Genomic DNA, 26,135 nt, shown 5'->3' on the forward strand with positions numbered 1-26,135 from the left:
CTAACCGGCCTCCCTTTGTCTCGCTGGTCTTTAAAGAGGCAGCACTCGTGTGCTGTTTTAATCGGACTCAATTTGTCTCAGTGTCTTTAAAGAGGCGGCACTCGTGCGCTGCTTTAATCAGCCTCACTTTGTCTCGCTGCTCTTTAAAGAGGTGGCACTCGTGCGCTGCTTTAATCAGCCTCGCTTTATCTCGTTGCTCTTTAAAGAGGCAGCACTCGTGTGCTGTTTTAATTGGACTCAATTTGTCTCAGTGTCTTTAAAGAGGCGGCACTCGTGCGCTGCTTTAATCTGCCTCACATTGTCCCGCTGGTCTGAAAAGAGGCGGCACTGGTGCGCGGTTTTAATCAGCCTCACTTTGTCTTGCTGCTCTTTAAAGAGGCGGCACTCGTGCGCTGCTTTAATCAGCCTTACTTTGTCTCGCTGGTCTTTAAAGAGGCCGCACTTGTGCGCTGCCTTAATTAGCCTCACTTTGTCTCAGTGGTCTGTAAAGCGGCGGCACTCGTGCGTTGGTTTGCTCAGCCTCATTTTGCCTCGCAAGGAAAACTCCAATAAATTTTTAAAGAGGCGACACTCGTGCGCTGCTTTAATCGACCTCACTTTCCCTCGCAAGGGAAACTCAATCAAAACTTTAAAGAGGCGGCACTCATGCACTGCTTCTTTGGCCTCACTTTTTCTTGCTGCTCTTTAAACAGGCGGTACTCGTGCTTTACATTAATCGGCCTCACTTTGTCCTGCTGGTTTTTTATAGAGGCAACACTCGTGTGCTGCTGTAATCAGCCTCACTTTGTCTCGCTGTTTTTTAAAGAGATGGCACTCATGCGCTGCGCTACATTAATCGGCCTCACTTTGTCTTGCTGCTCTTTAAAAATGCGGCACTCGTGCACTACATTAATCGGCCTCACTTTGTCTCGCTGGTTTTTATAGAGGCAACACTCGTGTGCTGCTGTAATCAGCCTCACTTTGTCTCGCTGTTTTTTAAAGAGATGGCACTCATGCGCTGCGCTACATTAATCGGCCTCACTTTGTCTTGCTGCTCTTTAAAAATGCGGCACTCGTGCACTACATTAATCGGCCTCACTTTGTCTCGCTGGTTTTTAAAGAGGCGGCACTCGTGCGCTGCTTTGATCATCCTCACTTTGCCTCGCAAGGAAAACTCCAATAAATCTTTAAAGAGGCGGCACTCGTGCGCTGCTCTAATCGGCCTCACTTTCCCTTGCAAGGAAAACTCCAATAAATATTTCAAGAGGCAGCACTCGTGCACTGCTTTAATCGGCCTCACTTTGTCTTGCTGTTCTTTAAAAATGCGACACTCGTGCACTACATTAATCGGCCTCACTTTGTCTCGCTGGTTTTTAAAGAGGCGGTACTCGTGCGCTGCTTTGATCGGCCTCACTTTGTCTCGCTGGTCTTCAGAGAAGCGGCACTTGTGCGCTGCTTTAAGCAGCCTCACTTTGACTCGCAAGGAAGACTTCATTAAGTCTTGAAGTCTTAATGAAGAAAACAGTTTTTAAACTTGCAAATCGTTTTTTTAAACTTTTTTTTGTATTTGCAAATTTTTTTTTGTTTGTTTTTTTGCAGAAAATTGCATATATACTTGCAAATCGTTTTTTACTAGTAGAATATTTTTTTCACTCGCAAATGTTTTTTTTTATATATATATTTTATTTACTTTTTAAAAGGTTATTTTCAGAAAATGGATTTTATCAATCAAATCAATTCAAAGTTTGTTTATACAGCAGTTAATCACAAATGCCTTTTTTTTTACCTTGTGAAATATTTTTTTACTTGCAGAAAACAGTTTTTAAACTTGCAAATCGTTTTTTTAAATGATTTTTTTAAACATGCAAATCGTCTGTCATTTATTTATAGAGCCCTTAATCACAAATGCCTCAAAGAGCTTTTATACTTGTGAATTGTTTTGAATAGTAGAATACATTTTTACTTGCAGAAAGTAGTTGTTTTTTTTGTACTTTTTAATGCTTTTATTAAAATTGATTTTTTTTTTTACTTGCAAAAACTTTTTTTAAACTTGTAAATCGTTTTTTTATATAAATATATTTTTTTAAACTTGCGAATCGATTTTTTTTACTTGCATGTAATTGTGTTTTTACTTGCAGAAGTGTTTTTAATACTTGCAAAACTTTTTTTGTTGAATAAATTGTTTTGTTTTACCTGCAGAAAACTGTTTTGAAACTCGCAAATCGTTTTTTTAAATGAACATGTATATATTGTGTTTTACCCGCTATTTAACTTGCAGATAATTGTGTTTACATGCAGAAAATTATTTTTGTACTTGCAAATCATTTTTTAGGCCCTGCGATGAGGTAGCGACTTGTCCAGGGTGTACCCTGCCTTTCGCCCGATTGTAGCTGAGATAGGCGCCAGCGCCCCCCGCGACCCCGAAAAGGGAATAAGCGGTAGAAAATGGATGGATGGAAATCATTTTTTACTAGTAGAATGTGGCCAAGTTGGGAGAGTGGCCGTGCTAGCAACCTGAGGGTTCCTTGTTCAATCCCCACCTTCTACCAACCTCGTCACGATCCGTTGTGTCCTTGAGCAAGACACTTCACCCTTGCTCCTGATGGTTCGTGGTTAGGGTCTTGCATGGCAGCTCCCTCCATCAGTGTGTGAATGTGTGTGTGTGTATGGCTGAATGTGGAAATATTGTCAAAAGCGCTTTGAGTACCTTGAAGGTAGAAAAGCGCTATACAAGTACTTAAGTCAGGGGTGTCCAAATTTTTCCACAAAGGGCCAACATAAATTTACAGACAAAACTGTTTTATATTAATTATTAGTATCAATTATTATTATTAAATCAAACTACCATGTTTGCTTATTATGCTTACATTTTTACTGTTGTTTTATGTGTCTGATTTTATTTGGACAATGTGCTGCTGGCCAAAAAAAACGTTATCTGCGGGCCACAAATGGCCCCCGGGGCCACACTTTGGACACCCCTCTCCTAAGTTGTTTGTTGACAAGATGGAAGAAGAAGAGCTTGATTATTGCTGGTGTGTTTGCAGACTGACCATCAAGGCCGAGTGCCAGCTGCAGCTGCACAACTTCCCCATGGACCAGCACTCGTGCCCGCTCATCTTCTCCAGCTGTGAGTACGCACACGAGTGCTGAAAGTCGGCCGATCTGGACCAGGACTTGAGCTTTTTCGGCCGTCGTCATGGAAACAATCACTTTGCTCCAACTCATTTCATCTGCATACCAACTGACCCCAGTTTGTTGTCACCGTGGCAACGCTTCAACAAAAACCCTCATATTCATTCCTTCCTTCCTTCTTTGTTTCATTCCTTTCTTCCTTCCTTGCATCCCTTCTTTTTCCCTTTCTTCCTTACTTCAATCCTTCATTTCTTCCTTCTCTTCCTCCTTCCTACCTTCTTTCCTTGTTGCCAAATCTCTCTTTCCTTGCTTCCTTCCTACCTTGCTTCCTTCCCGTCCGCCTTTTTATTCCTTCGTTTCATCCTTTTCTCCTTTCCTCCCACCTGGCTTCCTTATTCCTCGCTTCCTTCTCTCTTTCCTTACTTCCATCTTTCCTTCCGTACTTCCTTCATTCAATCCTTGCATCCTGGCAGAGTGTCGTCATTAGCAGACATTGTGTTTAATACAGGTGAAGATGTGATACAGTTGTAGGTGTGATACAGGTGTAAGTGTGATACAGGTGTAGGTGTGATATAGGCTTAGGTGAGATATATGTGTAAGTGTGATACAGGTGTGGGTGTGATACATGTGTATGTGTGATACATGTGTAAGTGTGCTATAGGTGTAGGTGTGATACAGGTGTAGGTGAGATACAGGCTTAGGTGAGATATATGTGTAAGTGTGATACAGGTGTAGGTGTGATACATGTGTATGTGTGATACATGTGTAAGTGTGCTATAGGTGTAGGTGTGATACAGGTGTAGGTGTGATACAGGTGTAGGTGTGATACAGACTTAGGTGAGATATATGTGTAAGTGTGATACAGGTGTAGGTGTGATACATGTGTATGTGTGATACATGTGTAAGTGTGCTATAGGTGTAGGTGTGATACATGTGTATGTGTGATACATGTGTAAGTGTGCTATAGGTGTAGGTGTGATACAAGTGTAGGTGAGATATATGTGTAGGTGTGATACAGGTGTAGATGTGATACATGTGTATGTGTGATACATGTATAGGTGTGACACAGGTTAAGATGTGATACATGTGTAGGTGTGACACAGGTTAAGATGTGATACATGTGTAGGTGTGATACATTTGTACATGTGTTACAGGTGTAGGTGTGATACATGTGGAAGTGTGATAAATGTGTAGGTGTGTACAGGTGTACAGGTGTGATACATTTGTAAGTGTGATACATGTGTAGGTGTGATACATGTGTAGGTGTGATACATGTGTAGGTGTGATACATGTGTAGGTGTGATACAGGTGTAGGTGTGATACATGTGTAGGTGTGATACATGTGTATGTGTGATACATGTGTAAGTGTGCTATAGGTATAGGTGTGATACAGGTGTAGTTGTGATACAGGCTTAGGTGAGATATACGTGTAAGTGTGATACAGGTGTAGGTGTGATACAGGTGTAGGTGTGATACATGTGTATGTGTGATACATGTGTAAGTGTGCTATAGGTGTAGGTCTGATACAGGTGTATGTGAGATATATGTGTAGGTGTGATACAGGTGTAGATGTGATACATGTATAGGTGTGACACAGGTTAAGATGTGATACATGTGGAAGTGTGATACATTTGTACATGTGTTACAGGTGTGGGTGTGATACATGTGGAAGTGTGATACATTTGTAGGTGTGATACATGTGTAGGTGTGATACAGGTGTAGGTGTGATACATTTGTAAGTGTGATACATGTGTAGGTGTGATACAGGTGTAGGTGTGATATATTTGTAAGTGTGATACATGTGTATGTGTGATACAGGTGTAGGTGTGATACAGGTGTAGGTGTGATACATGTGTAAGTGTGATACATGTGTAGGTGTGCTATAGGTGTAGGTGTGATTCAAGTGTAGGTGTGATACATTTGTACATGTGTTACAGGTATAGGTGTGATGCAGGTGTAGATGTGATACAAGTGTAGGTGTGATACAGGTGTAGATGTGATACATGTGTATGTGTGATGCATGTATAGGTGTGACACAGGTTAAGATGTGATACATGTGTAGGTGTGATACATTTGTACATGTGTTACAGGTGTAGGTGTGATACATGTGGAAGTGTGATACATTTGTAGGTGTGATACAGGTGTAGGTGTGATACATGTGTAGGTGTGATACATGTGTAAGTGTGATACACGTGAAAGTGTGATACATGTGTAAGTGTGATACATGTGTAAGTGTGATACATGTGTTGTAGAGATGCGCGGTTTGCGGTCTCATCTGCGGAGTCCGCGGATAAACCGCAAGTCGGGCGGGTGATATGACGAAAAAATAGATTTTAATTGGATTCAGGCGGGTGGCGGTTGAACCATCCGGAAATATTTGATATACATGGTTCTGGGATCGATATCCTTTGCCATTCAAAGGGCCATTTAAGACCCGTGTCACAAAGCGAAGAAGACAATAAGAGACGCTATTATTCTGTAGAATAACTGCCGGCAGTCACCCAGATAATAAGTATTAGGGCGGGCTATGAAGCCATTGACTTTGTCACCTTCTACAACAAGTACGATCTGCTTGTCAGTCCAGCATCATGTTGTCTGTGGCTTCTGCGGCAACACGCACACGACTGGAAGGCATACTGGGTGACACTAATGGTTGTGATATAAACAATTTTAACACTCTTAGTAATATGCGCCACGCTGTGAAGCCACACCAAACAAGATTGACAAACACATTTCGGGAGAACATCCTCACAGTAACACAACATAAACGCAACACAACAGATACCCAGAATCCTTTGTATCAGTGACAATTCCGGACTATTTTATACACCCTGCTAGCAGCAAACCCCGCCAACCATCCACCGCCCCCCCCCATGCGTCGGTAAGGTGTGCAGGGTTGGGGGCGCGGCGGTGTAAAATATATTCAGGAATTGTCACGGATACAAAGGATTCTGGGTATTTGTTGTGTTGCGTTCATGTTGTGTTACTGTGAGGATGTTTTCCCGAAATGTGTTTGTCAATCTTGTTTGGTGTGGCTTCACAGCGTGGCGCATATTAGTAAGTGTTAAAGTTGTTTATATCACAACCATCAGTGTACTCTCTGTCACCCAGTATGCCTTTCAATCTTGTACGTGTGATTGCAGAAGCTGCACACAACATGTTGTCGGACTAACAATCGGTTTGTACATGTTGAAGGTGTCAAAGGCAATGGCTACACAGCACGCCCATATTCTTGTCATCAGGATGAACGCAAATTGGATATTCGCGAGACAGTTAGCGGCTCCAATTGTCTTCATTACTCTGTGAAACCGGTTTAAATAGCTCTGTGAGTGGTAAAGGTGGCCGACCTCTGATGTATTTCAGCGGGTGGTTGGCGGGCGGGTACGGTTCGGATTAAATGTTGGTTCGGGTGGGCGGCGGGTGGATGACGACTTTGGTGATGCGGTTGCGGATGATATAATTGCCTATCCGCGCGTCTCTAATATGTAGGTGTGATACATATGTAGGTGTGATACATGTGTAAGTGTGCTATAGGTGTAGGTGTGATACAGGTGTGTGTTATACATGTGTAGGTGTGATGCAGGTGTATGTGCGACACATGTGAAGGTGTGATGCAAGTGTGATACAGGTGTAGGTGTGATACAGGTGTAGATGTGATGTATGATTAGATGTGGTACATGTGAAGGTGTGATACAGGTGTAGGTGTCATACATGTGTAGGTGTGACGCAGGTGTGGGAGTGATACATGTGTAGATGAGATGTAGGTGAAATACATGTGTAGATGTGATGCAGATGTGTGTGTGATACAGGTGTAGGTGTGATACAAATGTAGACGTGATACATGTGTGGGTGTGATACATGTGTAGATGTGAAACAGGTGTAAGTGTTAAATAGGTGTAGCTGTGATACAGGTGTAAGTCTGATACAGGTGTAGGTATGATACCGGTGTAAGTGTGATACATGTGTAAGTGTGATACGGGTGACTACAAGTTGATGATGTGTGCGATACAGATGGATACCCGAGAGAGGAGATGGTGTACAAGTGGAGAAGGAACTCCGTGGAAGCGGCCGACCAAAAGTCTTGGCGACTTTATCAGTTTGACTTCCTGGGCCTCAGAAACACGTCTGACATCATAACCACCACAGCAGGTATTTTCATGCTCATACATAATATACATACATTTATAATATAAATACATACATAATACACACACACATGTACATACATAATCAACATACATGTATACACATACACACATATATAATATACATACATATATACACATACACACATATATAATGTACACACATATATAATATACATACATATGTACACATATATAATAGATAGAATAGAATAGAATAGAATAGAAAGTACTTTATTAATACCTGGGGAAAATTCAGCACCACAGTTTGCTCACAATAGACAATAATAATAATAAATAAAATATAACATATATTATATATGTAATATATAATATATGAATAATATAAATATATTCTACATTTAAGTGCAGTCAAGGAACATAGGGACGGCGTGGCGCAGTGGAAGAGTGGCCGTGCGCAACCCGAGGGTCCCGGGTTCAATTCCCACGTAGTACCAACCTCGTCACGTCCGTTGTGTCCTGAGCAAGACACTTCACCCTTGCTCCTGATGGGTGCTGGTTGGCGCCTTGCATGGCAGCTCCCTCCATCAGTGTGTGAATGTGTGTGTGAATGGGTAAATGTGGAAGTAGTGTCAAAGCGCTTTGAGTACCTTGAAGGTAGAAAAGCGCTATACAAGTACAACCCATTTAATATGTCCCGCATAGGCATTATACAGTCTGATGGCTGTCGGTATGAAGGACCTCCTGTGTCGTTCCGTGTTACATTTTGGGAGTCTGAGCCTTCCACTGAACGTGCTCATTTTTCTCCGCAAAGTCCGAGTGTAGTGGGTGGGAGGTGTTGTCCATAATGGCTAGGAGTTTTGCTAGACTTCTCCTCTCTCTGACACCACCGCCAGAGAGTCCAGCTCCACTCCAACCACGTTACCGGCCTTCTCTACCAACTTGTCCAGTCTGCGAGCCATGGCATACAGACCAGTGGTTCTTAACCGGGGTTCGATCGAACCCTTAGGGTTCGATGAGTCGGTCTCAGGGGTTCAGCGGAGCTTCTGCCGCGGAGGGCAAGACACACCCAACTCATCGTGTCAATTCGTGATGACACGCCCCACTTGGCCATTACTGGCTGCAGGTGATACATTGCTTGGCCAATCAGTGTTGTGGGGAATTTAGTACACTCCGTAGTCAATGTGACAGTCGTGGTAGTACGTCGTGTGATCTATTTCTTGATATTTTAATCCATACTAACTATGTCGAGCAAAAAAGGAAAGTGGTCGGACAAAAATGTACAACAGGGGTGCCCACACTTTTTCTGCAGGCGAGCTACTTTTCAATTGACCAACTCGAGGGGATCTACCTCATTTATATATATCATTTATATTTATTTATTTATGAAAGAGACATTTTTGTAAACAAGTTAAATGTGTTTAATGATAATACAAGCATGTGTAACACATATAGATGTCTTTCTTTCACAAAGACAAGAATATAAGTTGGTGTATTACCTGATTCTGATGACTTGCATTGATTGGAATCAGACAGTAATGATGATAACGCCCACATTTTCAAATGGAGGAGAGAAAAAAAGTTGTCCTTTCTGTACAATACCACATGAAAGTGGTTGGTTTTTGGCATCTAATTCATCCAGCTTCCATACACTTTACAAGAAAAACATTGGCGGCAAATTCCGTAGCTTGCTTGATTGACATTCACGGCACCCGAGGGTCTTGTGAGATGACGCTGGCTGCTGCCAGTTCATTATTATGAAAAAATGACAGAGAGGAAGGCGAGAAACACTTTTTATTTCAACAGACTTTCGCGCCGTCCCTGCCGTCAAAACTCTAAAGGCCGACTGCACATTTCCTATCTTCACAATAAAAGCCCTGCTTCATGCTGCCTGCGCTAACAAAATAAGAGTCTCGGAAAGCTGGCGTGCACAATGAGGGATCGCTTGTGCACGCCAGTTTTCCGAGACTCTGTATATATAAACCATATATTCCTTCCGTCGTCATGGGTAACGTGCGCTCTCTGGCAAATAAAATGGATGAGTTGTCGGTGCTTGCCGGTAGTCAGAAAGAATATCGTGAGTGTAGCCTAATGTGTTTTAATGAGACGATGTTCCGGATAGTAACGTCTCTATAAGCAGTGGGGAGAGTGGCCGTGCGCAACCCGAGCGTCCCTGATTCAATTCCCACCTAGTACCAACCTCGTCACGTCCGTTGTGTCCTGAGCAAGACACTTCACCCTTGCTCCTGATGGGTGCTGGTTGGCGCCTTGCATGGCAGCTCCCTCCAACAGTGTGTGAATGTGTGTGTAAATGGGTAAATGTGGAAGTAGTGTCAAAGCGCTTTGAGTACCTTGAAGGTAGAAAAGCGCTATACAAGTACAACCCATTTATCATTTATATCTCCTTCGCTCCCTCCTTGCTTCAGCCCTCTTCTGTCTCGAGCGTCTCCCTTTCCCTCGAAAGCCACGAGAACCTCCATAAGTCCTTTTTAGCTCCTCCGGGATGTGGTTAGTTAGCGCCGGGTCCATTAACTGGATGTTAATAACTGGTGCCGCTAACAACTGTTCCCTGGTGTAGATGAAAGAGCCTCTCCGCTGTTGTTGCCCGTCTGAGCTCATAAGTAGCGTCCCCACCGTCAGTAGGACGAACAAAAGACTTCTAAACTGCATGTTTAGAAGTGCACGACTTGATAAAAGTAAATGTATATTAAATGTAAAAATATACAAAAGTACAAAACGAACAAAGACAAAGACGGAGCGAACTGCAGCAGCGGCCGTCTAGATTGACGCATGCGCACATATATATAATATACACACATATATAATATAAATACATATATACACATACACACATATATAATATACATACATATATACACATACACACATATATACACATACACACACATATAATATACATACATATATACACATACACACATATATACACGTATACAATATACATACATATATACACATACACACATATATACACATACACACACATATAATATACATACAATTATACACATACACACATATATACACATATACAATATACATACATATATACACATACACACATATATAATATACATACATATATACACATACACACATTTTTTATTATACATACATATATACACATACACACATATATAATATACATACATGTATACACATACACACATATATAATATACATACATATATACACATACATATATACACATACACACATGTATAATATACATACATATATACACATACACACATATATAATATACATACATATATACGCATACACACATATATAATATACATACATATATACACATACACACATATATAATATACATACATATATACACATACACACATATATAATATACATACATATATACACATACATATATACACATACACACATATATAATATACATACATATATACACATACATATATACACATACACACATATATAATATACATACATATATACACACATACTGTATATAATATACATACATATATACACATACACACATATACAGTATAATATACATACATATATACACATGCACACATATATAATATACATACATATATACACATACACACATATATAATATACATACATATATACACATACACATATATACACATACACACATATATAATATACATACATATATACACATACACACATATATAATATACATACATATATACACATAAACAGATATATAATATACAACCATATATACACATACACACATATATAATATACATACATATATACACATACACACATTTTTTATTGTACATACATATATACACATACACACATATATAATATACATATATGTATACACATACACACATTTTTTGTTATACATACATATACACATACACACATATATAATATATATACATATACACACATATATAATATACATACATATATACACGTACACACATATATAATATACATACATATATACACATACACACATATATAATATACATACATATATACACATACACACATATATAATATACATACATATATACACATACACACATTTTTTATTATACATACATATATACACATACACACATATATAATATACATACATATATACACATACACACATTTTTTATTATACATACATATATACACATACACACATATATATTATACATACATATATACACTTACACATATATAATATACATACATATATACACATACACACATATATAATATACATACATATATACACATACACACATATAATATACATACATATATACACATACACACATATATAATATACATACATATATACACATACACACATATATAATATACATACATATATACACATACACACATATATAATATACATACATATATACATATACACACATATATAATATACATACATATATACACATACATATATACACATACACACATATATAATATACATACATATATACACATACACACATTTTTTATTATACATACATATATACACATACACACATATATAATATACATACATATATACACATACACACATTTTTTATTATACATACATATATACACATACACACATATATAATATACATACATATATACACATACACACATATATAATATACATACATATATACACATACACACATTTTTTTATTATACATACATATATACACATACACACATATATAATATACATACACATATACACATACACACATATACAATATACATACATACATACATACACATACACACATATATAATATACATACATATATACACATACACACATTTTTTATTATACATACATATATACACATACACACATATAATATACGTACATATATACACATACACACATTTTTTATTATACATACATATATACACATACACACATATATAATATACATACATATATACACATACACACATATATAATATACATACATATATACACATACACACATATATACACATACACACATATAATATACATACATATATACACATACACACATATATACACATACACACACATATAATATACATACATATATACACATACACACATATATACACATACACACATATAATATACATACATATATACACATACACACATATATACACATACACACACATATAATATACATACATATATACACATACACACATATATACACATACACACATATACATACATGTATACACATACACACATTTTTTATTATACATACATATATACACATACACACATATATAATATACATACATATATACACATACACACATATATAATATACATACATATATACACATACACATATATATAATATACATACATATATACACATACACACATATATAATATACATACATACAGTATATACACATACACACATATATAATATACATACATATATACACGTACACACATATATACACATACACACATATAATATACATACATATATACACATACACACATATATACACATACACACATATATAATATACATACATATATACACATACACACATATATAATATACATACATATATACACATACACACATATATAATATACATACATACTATATACACATACACACATTTTTTATTATACATACATATATACACATACACACATATATAATACACATACATATATACACATACACACATATATAATACACATACATATATACACATACACACATATATACACATACACACATATATAATATACATACATATATACACATACACACATATATAATATACATACATATATACACATACACACATATATAATATACATACATATATACTCATACACACATATATAATATACATACATATATACACATACACACATATATAATATACATACATATATACACATACATATATACACATACACACATGTATAATATACATACATATATACACATACATATATACACATACACACATATATAATATACATACATATATACACACATATATAATATACATACATATATACACATACACACATATATAATATACATACATATATACACGTACACACATATATAATATACATACATATATACACATACACACATATATAATATACATACATATATACACATACACACATATATAATATACATACATATATACACATACACATATATACACATACACACATATATAATATACATACATATATAATATACATACATATATACACATAAACAGATATATAATATACAACCATATATACACATACACACATATATAATATACATACATATATACACATACACACACTTTTTATTGTACATACATATATACACATACACACATATATAATATACATATATATATATACACATACACACATTTTTTGTTATACATACATATACACATACACACATATATAATATACATACATATATACACATATATAATATACATACATATATACACATACACACATATATAATATACATACATATATACACATACACACATTTTTTATTATACATACATATATACACATACACACATATATAATATACATACATATATACACTTACACACATAATATACATACATATATACACATACACACATATATAATATACATACATATATACACATACACACATGTAATATACATACATATATACACATACACACATATATAATATACATACATATATACACATACACACATATATAAGATACATACATATATACACATACACACATATATAATATACATACATATATACATATACACACATATATAATATACATACATATATACACATACATATATACACATACACACATATATAATATACATACATATATACACATACACACATTTTTTATTATACATACATATATACACATACACACATTTTTTATTATACATACATATATACACATACACACATATATAATATACATACATATATACACATACACACATATATAATATACATACATATATACACATACACACATTTTTTTATTATACATACATATATACACATACACACATATATAATATACATACATATATACACATACACACGTATACAATATACATACATACATACACATACACACATATATAATGTACATACATATATACACATACACACAATTTTTTATTATACATGCATATATACACATACACACATATATAATATACATACATATATACACATACACACATATAATATACATACATATATACACATACACACATATATACACATACACACACATATAATATACTTACATATATACACATACACACATATATACACATACACACATATAAAATATACATACATATATACACATACACACATTTTTTATTATACATACATATATACACATACACACATATATAATATACATACATATATACACATACACACATATACAATATACATACATACATACACATACACACATATATAATATACATACATATATACACATACACACATTTTTTATTATACATGCATATATACACATACACACATATATAATATACATACATATATACACATACACACATATACAATATACATACATACATACACATACACACATATATAATATACATACATATATACACATACACACATTTTTTATTATACATGCATATATACACATACACACATATATAATATACATACATATATACACATACATATATACACATACACACATATATAATATACATACATATATACACATACATATATACACATACACACATATATAATATACATACATATATACACACATATATAATATACATACATATATACACATACACACATATTTAATATACATACATATATACACATACACACATATATAATATACATACATATATACACATATATACACATACACACATATAATATACATACATATATACACATACACACATATATACACATACACACACATATAATATACATACATATATACACATACACACATATATACACATACACACATATAAAATATACATACATATATACACATACACACATTTTTTATTATACATACATATATACACATACACACATATATAATATACATAAATATATACACATACACACATGTATAATATACATACATATATACACATACACACATATATAATATACATACATATATACACATACACACATTTTTATTATACATACATATATACACATACACACATATATGATATACATACATATATACACATACACACATATATGATATACATACATATATACACATACACACATATATAATATACATACATATATACATATACACACATATATAATATACATACATATATACATATACACACATATATAATATACATACATATATACACATACACACATATAATATACATACATATATACACATACACACATATATAATATACATACATATATACACATACACACATATATAATATACATACATATATACACATACACACATTTTTTATTATACATACATTTATACACATACACACATATATAATATACATACATATATACACATACACACATATATAATATACATACATATATACACATACACACATATATAATATACATACATACATATACACACATATATAATATACATACATATATACACATACACACATATATAATATACATACATATATACACATACACACATATATAATATACATACATATATACACATACACACATTTTTTTATTATACATACATATATACACATACACACATATATAATATACATACATATATACACATACACACATATATAATATACGTACATATATACACATACACACATATAATATACATACATATATACACATACACACATATATACACATACACACACATATAATATACATACATATATACACACACACACATATATACACATACACACATATACAATATACATACATATATACACATACACACATATATAATATACATACATATATACACATACACACATTTTTTATTATACATACATATATACACATACACACGTATAATACACATACATATATACACATACACACATATATAATATACATACATATATACACATACACACATATATAATATACATACATATATACACATACACACATATATAATATACATACATATATACACATACACACTTATATAATATACATACATATATCATACATATATACACATACACACATATATAATATACATACATATATACACATACACACATATATAATATACATACATATATACACATACACACATATATAATATACATACATATATACACATACACACATATATAATATACATACATATATACACATACATATATACACATACACACATATATAATATACATACATATATACACATACATATATACACATACACACATATATAATATACATACATATATACACATACACACATATATAATATACATACATATATACTCATACACACATATATAATATACATACATATATACACATACACACATATATAATATACATACATATATACACATACATATATACACATACACACATATATAATATACATACATATATACACATACATATATACACATACACACATATATAATATACATACATATATACACACATATATAATATACATACATATATACACATACACACATATTTAATATACATACATATATACACATACACACATATATAATATACATACATATATACACATATATACACATACACACATATATAATATACATACATATATAATATACATACATATATACACATAAACAGATATATAATATACAACCATATATACACATACACACATATATAATATACATACATATATACACATACACACATTTTTATTGTACATACATATATACACATACACACATATATAATATACATATATATATACACATACACACATTTTTTGTTATACATACATATACACATACACACATATATAATATACATACATATATACATATACACACATATATAATATACATACATATATACACATACACACATATATAATATACATACATATATACACATACACACATATATAATATACATACATATATACACATACACACATTTTTTATTATACATACATATATAAATACACACATATATAATATACATACATATATACACATACACACATTTTTTATTATACATACATGTATACACATACACACATATATAATATACATACATATATACACTTACACATATATAATATACATACATATATACACATACACACATATATAATATACATACATATATACACATACACACATATATAATATACATACATATATACACATACACACATATATAATATACATACATATATACACATACATATATACACATACACACATATATAATATACATACATATATACACATACACACATTTTTTATTATACATACATATATACACATACACACATATATAATATACATACATATATACACATACACACATTTTTTATTATACATACATATATACACATACACACATATATAATATACATACATATATACACATACACACATATATAATATAGATACATATATACACATACACACATTTTTTTATTATACATACATATATACACATACACACATATATTATATACATACATATATACACATACACACATATACAATATACATACATATATACACATACACACATATATAATATACATACATATATACGCATACACACATATATAATATACATACATATATACACATACACACATATATAATATACATACATATATACACATACACACATATATAATATACATACATATATACACATACATATATACACATACACACATATATAATATACATACATATATACACATACACACATATATAATATACATACATATACACACACATATATAATATACATACATATATACACATGCACACATATATAATATACATACATATATACACATACACACATATATAATATACATACATATATACACATACACATATATACACATACACACATATATAATATACATACATATATACACATACACACATATATAATATACATACATATATACACATAAACAGATATATAATATACAACCATATATACACATACACACATATATAATATACATACATATATACACATACACACATTTTTTATTGTACATACATATATACACATACACACATATATAATATACATATATGTATACACATACACACATTTTTTGTTATACATACATATACACATACACACATATATAATATACATACATATATACATATACACACATATATAATATACATACATATATACACGTACACACATATATAATATACATACATATATACACATACACACATATATAATATACATACATATATACACATACACACATATATAATATACATACTGTACATATATACACATACACACATATATAATATACATACATATATACACATACACACATATATAATATACATACATATATACATATACACACATATATAATATACATACATATATACACATACATATATACACATACACACATATATAATATACATACATATATACACATACACACATTTTTTATTATACATACATATATACACATACACACATATATAATATACATACATATATACACATACACACATTTTTTATTATACATACATATATACACATACACACATATATAATATACATACATATATACACATACACACATATATAATATACATACATATATACACATACACACATTTTTTTATTATACATACATATATACACATACACACATATATAATATACATACACATATACACATACACACATATACAATATACTTACATACATACATACACATACACACATTTTTTATTATACATACATATATACACATACACACATATATAATATACATACATATATACACATACACACATTTTTTATTATACATACATATATACACATACACACATATATAATATACATACATATATACACTTACACATATATAATATACATACATATATACACATACACACATATATAATATACATACATATATACACATACACACATATAATATACATACATATATACACATACACACATATATAATATACATACATATATACACATACACACATATATAATATACATACATATATACACATACACACATATATAATATACATACATATATACATATACACACATATATAATATACATACATATATACACATACATATATACACATACACACATATATAATATACATACATATATACACATACACACATTTTTTATTATACATACATATATACACATACACACATATATAATATACATACATATATACACATACACACATTTTTTATTATACATACATATATACACATACACACATATATAATATACATACATATATACACATACACACATATATAATATACATACATATATACACATACACACATTTTTTATTATACATACATATATACACATACACACATATATAATATACATACACATATACACATACACACATATACAATATACTTACATACATACATACACATACACACATATATAATATACATACATATATACACATACACACATTTTTTATTATACATACATATATACACATACACACATATAATATACGTACATATATACACATACACACATTTTTTATTATACATACATATATACACATACACACATATATAATATACATACATATATACACATACACACATATATAATATACATACATATATACACATACACACATATATACACATACACACATATAATATACATACATATATACACATACACACATATATACACATACACACACATATAATATACATACATATATACACATACACACATATATACACATACACACATATAATATACATACATATATACACATACACACATATATACACATACACACACATATAATATACATACATATATACACATACACACATATATACACATACACACATATACATACATGTATACACATACACACATTTTTTATTATACATACATATATACACATACACACATATATAATATACATACATATATACACATACACACATATATAATATACATACATATATACACATACACACATATATAATATACATACATATATACACATACACACATATATAATATACATACATATATACACATACACACATATATAATATACATACATATATACACATACACACATATATACACATACACACATATAATATACATACATATATACACATACACACATATATACACATACACACATATATAATATACATACATATATACACATACACACATATATAATATACATACATATATACACATACACACATATATAATATACATACATATATACACATACACACATATATACACATACACACATATAATATACATACATATATACACATACACACATATATACACATACACACACATAATATACATACATATATACACATACACACATATATACACATACACACATATACAATATACATACATGTATACACATACACACATTTTTTATTATACATACATATATACACATACACACATATATAATATACATACATACATACACATACACACATATATAATATACATACATATATACACATACACACATATATAATATACATACATATATACACATAAACACATATATAATATACATACATATATACACATACACACATATATAATATACATACATATATACACATACACACATATATACACATACACACATATATAATATACATACATATATACACATACACACATATATAATATACACACATATATACACATACACACATATATAATATACATACATATATACATATACACACATGTATAATATACATTCATATATACACATACACACATATATAATATACATACACACATATATAATATACATACATATATACGCGTACACACATATATAATATACATACATATATACACATACACACATTTTTTATTATACATACATATATACACATACACACATATATAATACACATACATATATACACATACACACATATATAATACACATACATATATACACATACACACATATATACACATACACACACATATAATATACATACATATATACACATACACACATATATACACATACACACATATACAATATACATACATATATAATATACATACATATATACACATACACACATATATAATATACATACATATATACATATATACATATACACACATGTATAATATACATTCATATATACACATACACACATATATAATATACATACACACATATATAATATACATACATATATACGCGTACACACATATATAATATACATACATATATACACATACACACATTTTTTATTATACATACATATATACACATACACACATATATAATACACATACATATATACACATACACACATATATAATACACATACATATATATACACACACACACACATATATACACATACACACATATATAATATACATACATATATACACATACACACATATATAAAATACACACATAATATACATACATATATACACATACACACATATATAATATACATACATATATACACATACACACATATATAATATACATACATATATACACATACACACATATATAATATACATACATATATACACATACACACATATATAATATACATATATATATACACATACACACATATATAATATACATACATATATACACATACACACATATGTAATATACATACATATATACACGTACACACAAAAATAATATACATACATATATACACGTACACACATATATAATATACATACATATATACACATACACACATATATAATATACATACATATATACACGCACACACACATATTATATACATACATATATACACATATAATATACATACATATATACACATACACACACGTATAATATACATACATATATACACATACACACATGTATAATATACATACATATATACACATACACACATTCATAATATACATACATATATACACATACACACATATATGATATACATACATATATACACATACACACATATATAATATACATACATATATACACATACACACATTTTTTTATTATACATACATATATACACATACACACATATATACACATACACACATTTATAATATACATACATATATACACATACACACATTTTTTATTATACATACATTTATACACATACACACATATATAATATACATACATATATACACATACACACATATATAATATACATACATATATACACATACACACATATATAATATACATACATATATACATATACACACATATATAATATACATACATATATACACATACACACATATATAATATACATACATATATACACATACACACATATATAATATACATACATATATACACATACACACATTTTTTTATTATACATACATATATACACACACACACATATAATATACGTACATATATACACATACACACATATACAATATACATACATATATACACATACACACATATATACACATACACACACATATAATATACATACATATATACACACACACACATATATACACATACACACATATACAATATACATACATATATACACATACACACATATATAATATACATACATATATACACATACACACATTTTTTATTATACATACATATATACACATACACACATATAATATACATACATATATACACATACACACATATATAATATACATACATATATACACATACACACATATATAATATACATACATATATACACATACACACATATATACACATACACACATATAATATACATACATATATACACATACACACATATATACACATACACACACATAATATACATACATATATACACATACACACATATATACACATACACACATATACAATATACATACATGTATACACATACACACATTTTTTATTATACATACATATATACACATACACACATATATAATATACATACATACATACACATACACACATATATAATATACATACATATATACACATACACATATATATAATATACATACATATATACACATAAACACATATATAATATACATACATATATACACATACACACATATATAATATACATACATATATACACATACACACATATATACACATACACACATATATAATATACATACATATATACACATTCACACATATATAATATACACACATATATACACATACACACATATATAATATACATACATATATACATATACACACATGTATGATATACATTCATATATACACATACACACATATATAATATACATACACACATATATAATATACATACATATATACACGTACACACATATATAATATACATACATATATACACATACACACATTTTTTATTATACATACATATATACACATACACATATATAATATACATACATATATACACATACACACATATATAATACACATACATATATACACATACACACATATATAATACACATACATATATACACATACACACATATATACACATACACACACATATAATATACATACATATATACACATACACACATACACACATATACAATATACATACATATATAATATACATACATATATACACATACACACATATATAATATACATACATATATACACATACACACATATATAATATACATACATATATATACACACACACACACACACACACATATATACACATACACACATATATACACATACACACATATATAATATACATACATATATACACATACACACATATATAAAATACATACATATATACACATACACACATATATAAAATACATACATATATACACATACACACATAATATACATACATATATACACATACACACATATATAATATACATACATATATACACATACACACATATATAATATACATACATATATACACATACACACATATATAATATACATACATATATACACATACACACATATGTAATATACATACATATATACACATACACACATATGTAATATACATACATATATACACATACACACATATGTAATATACATACATATATACACATACACACATAAATAATATACATACATATATACACGTACACACGTATATAATATACATACATATATACACATACACACATATATAATATACATACATATATACACATACACACATATATAATATACATACATATATACACATACACACATATATAATATACATATATATATATATACACATACACACATATATAATATACATACATATATACACATACACACATATGTAATATACATACATATATACACGTACACACAAAAATAATATACATACATATATACACGTACACACATATATAATATACATACATATATACACGTACACACATATATAATATACATACATATATACACGCACACACACATATGATATACATACATATATACACATATAATATACATACATATATACACATACACACACGTATAATATACATACATATATACACATACACACATGTATAATATACATACATATATACACATACACACATTTATAATATACATACATATATACACATACACACATATATGATATACATACATATATACACATACACACATATATAATATACATACATATATACACATACACACATGTATAATATACATACATATATACACATACACACATATATAATATACATACATATATACACATACACACATATATAATATACATACATATACACACATATATAATATATATACATATATGCACATATATACACATACACACATATATACACGTACACACATATATAATATACATACATATATACACATACACACATTTTTTATTATACATACATATATACACATACACACATATATAATATACATACATATATACACATACACACATTTTTTTATTATACATACATGTATCCACATACACATATATATAATATACATACATATATACACATACACACATTTTTTATTATACATACATATATACACATACACACATATATAATATACATACATATATACACATACACAGATATATACACGTACACACACATATATACACGTACACACATATGTACACATACACACATATACAATATACATACATATATACACATACACACATTTTTTATTATACATACATATATACACATACACACATTTTTTATTATACATACATATATACACATACACACATATATAATATACATACATATATACACACATGTATAATATACATACATATATACACATACACACATATTATATATATACATATATACACATACACACATATATAATATACATACATATATACACGTACACACATAAATAATATACATACATATATACACGTACACACATATATAATATACATACATATATACACATACACACATATATTATATATATACATATATACACGTACACACATATATAATATACATACATATATACACACATACACACATAATATACATACATATATACATTACTTGTACAATGTC

At 29.4% G+C, this 26,135-nt stretch overlaps 1 protein-coding gene across 1 annotated transcript in view; it reads left to right on the top strand.

The window, feature by feature from the left end:
* LOC133543619 (gamma-aminobutyric acid receptor subunit gamma-3-like) overlaps positions 1-26,135 on the top strand; it is a 109,409-nt gene that overhangs the window by 59,844 nt on the left and 23,430 nt on the right. Inside the window, exons 5-6 of the mRNA XM_061888301.1 lie at positions 3,024-3,106; positions 7,123-7,260. Of these exons, the coding sequence (XP_061744285.1) occupies positions 3,024-3,106; positions 7,123-7,260 (221 nt within the window). The remainder of the gene's footprint in view (positions 1-3,023; positions 3,107-7,122; positions 7,261-26,135) is intronic.

This window comes from Nerophis ophidion, linkage group LG26, assembly GCF_033978795.1.
Source record: "Nerophis ophidion isolate RoL-2023_Sa linkage group LG26, RoL_Noph_v1.0, whole genome shotgun sequence".
NCBI lineage: Eukaryota > Metazoa > Chordata > Actinopteri > Syngnathiformes > Syngnathidae > Nerophis > Nerophis ophidion.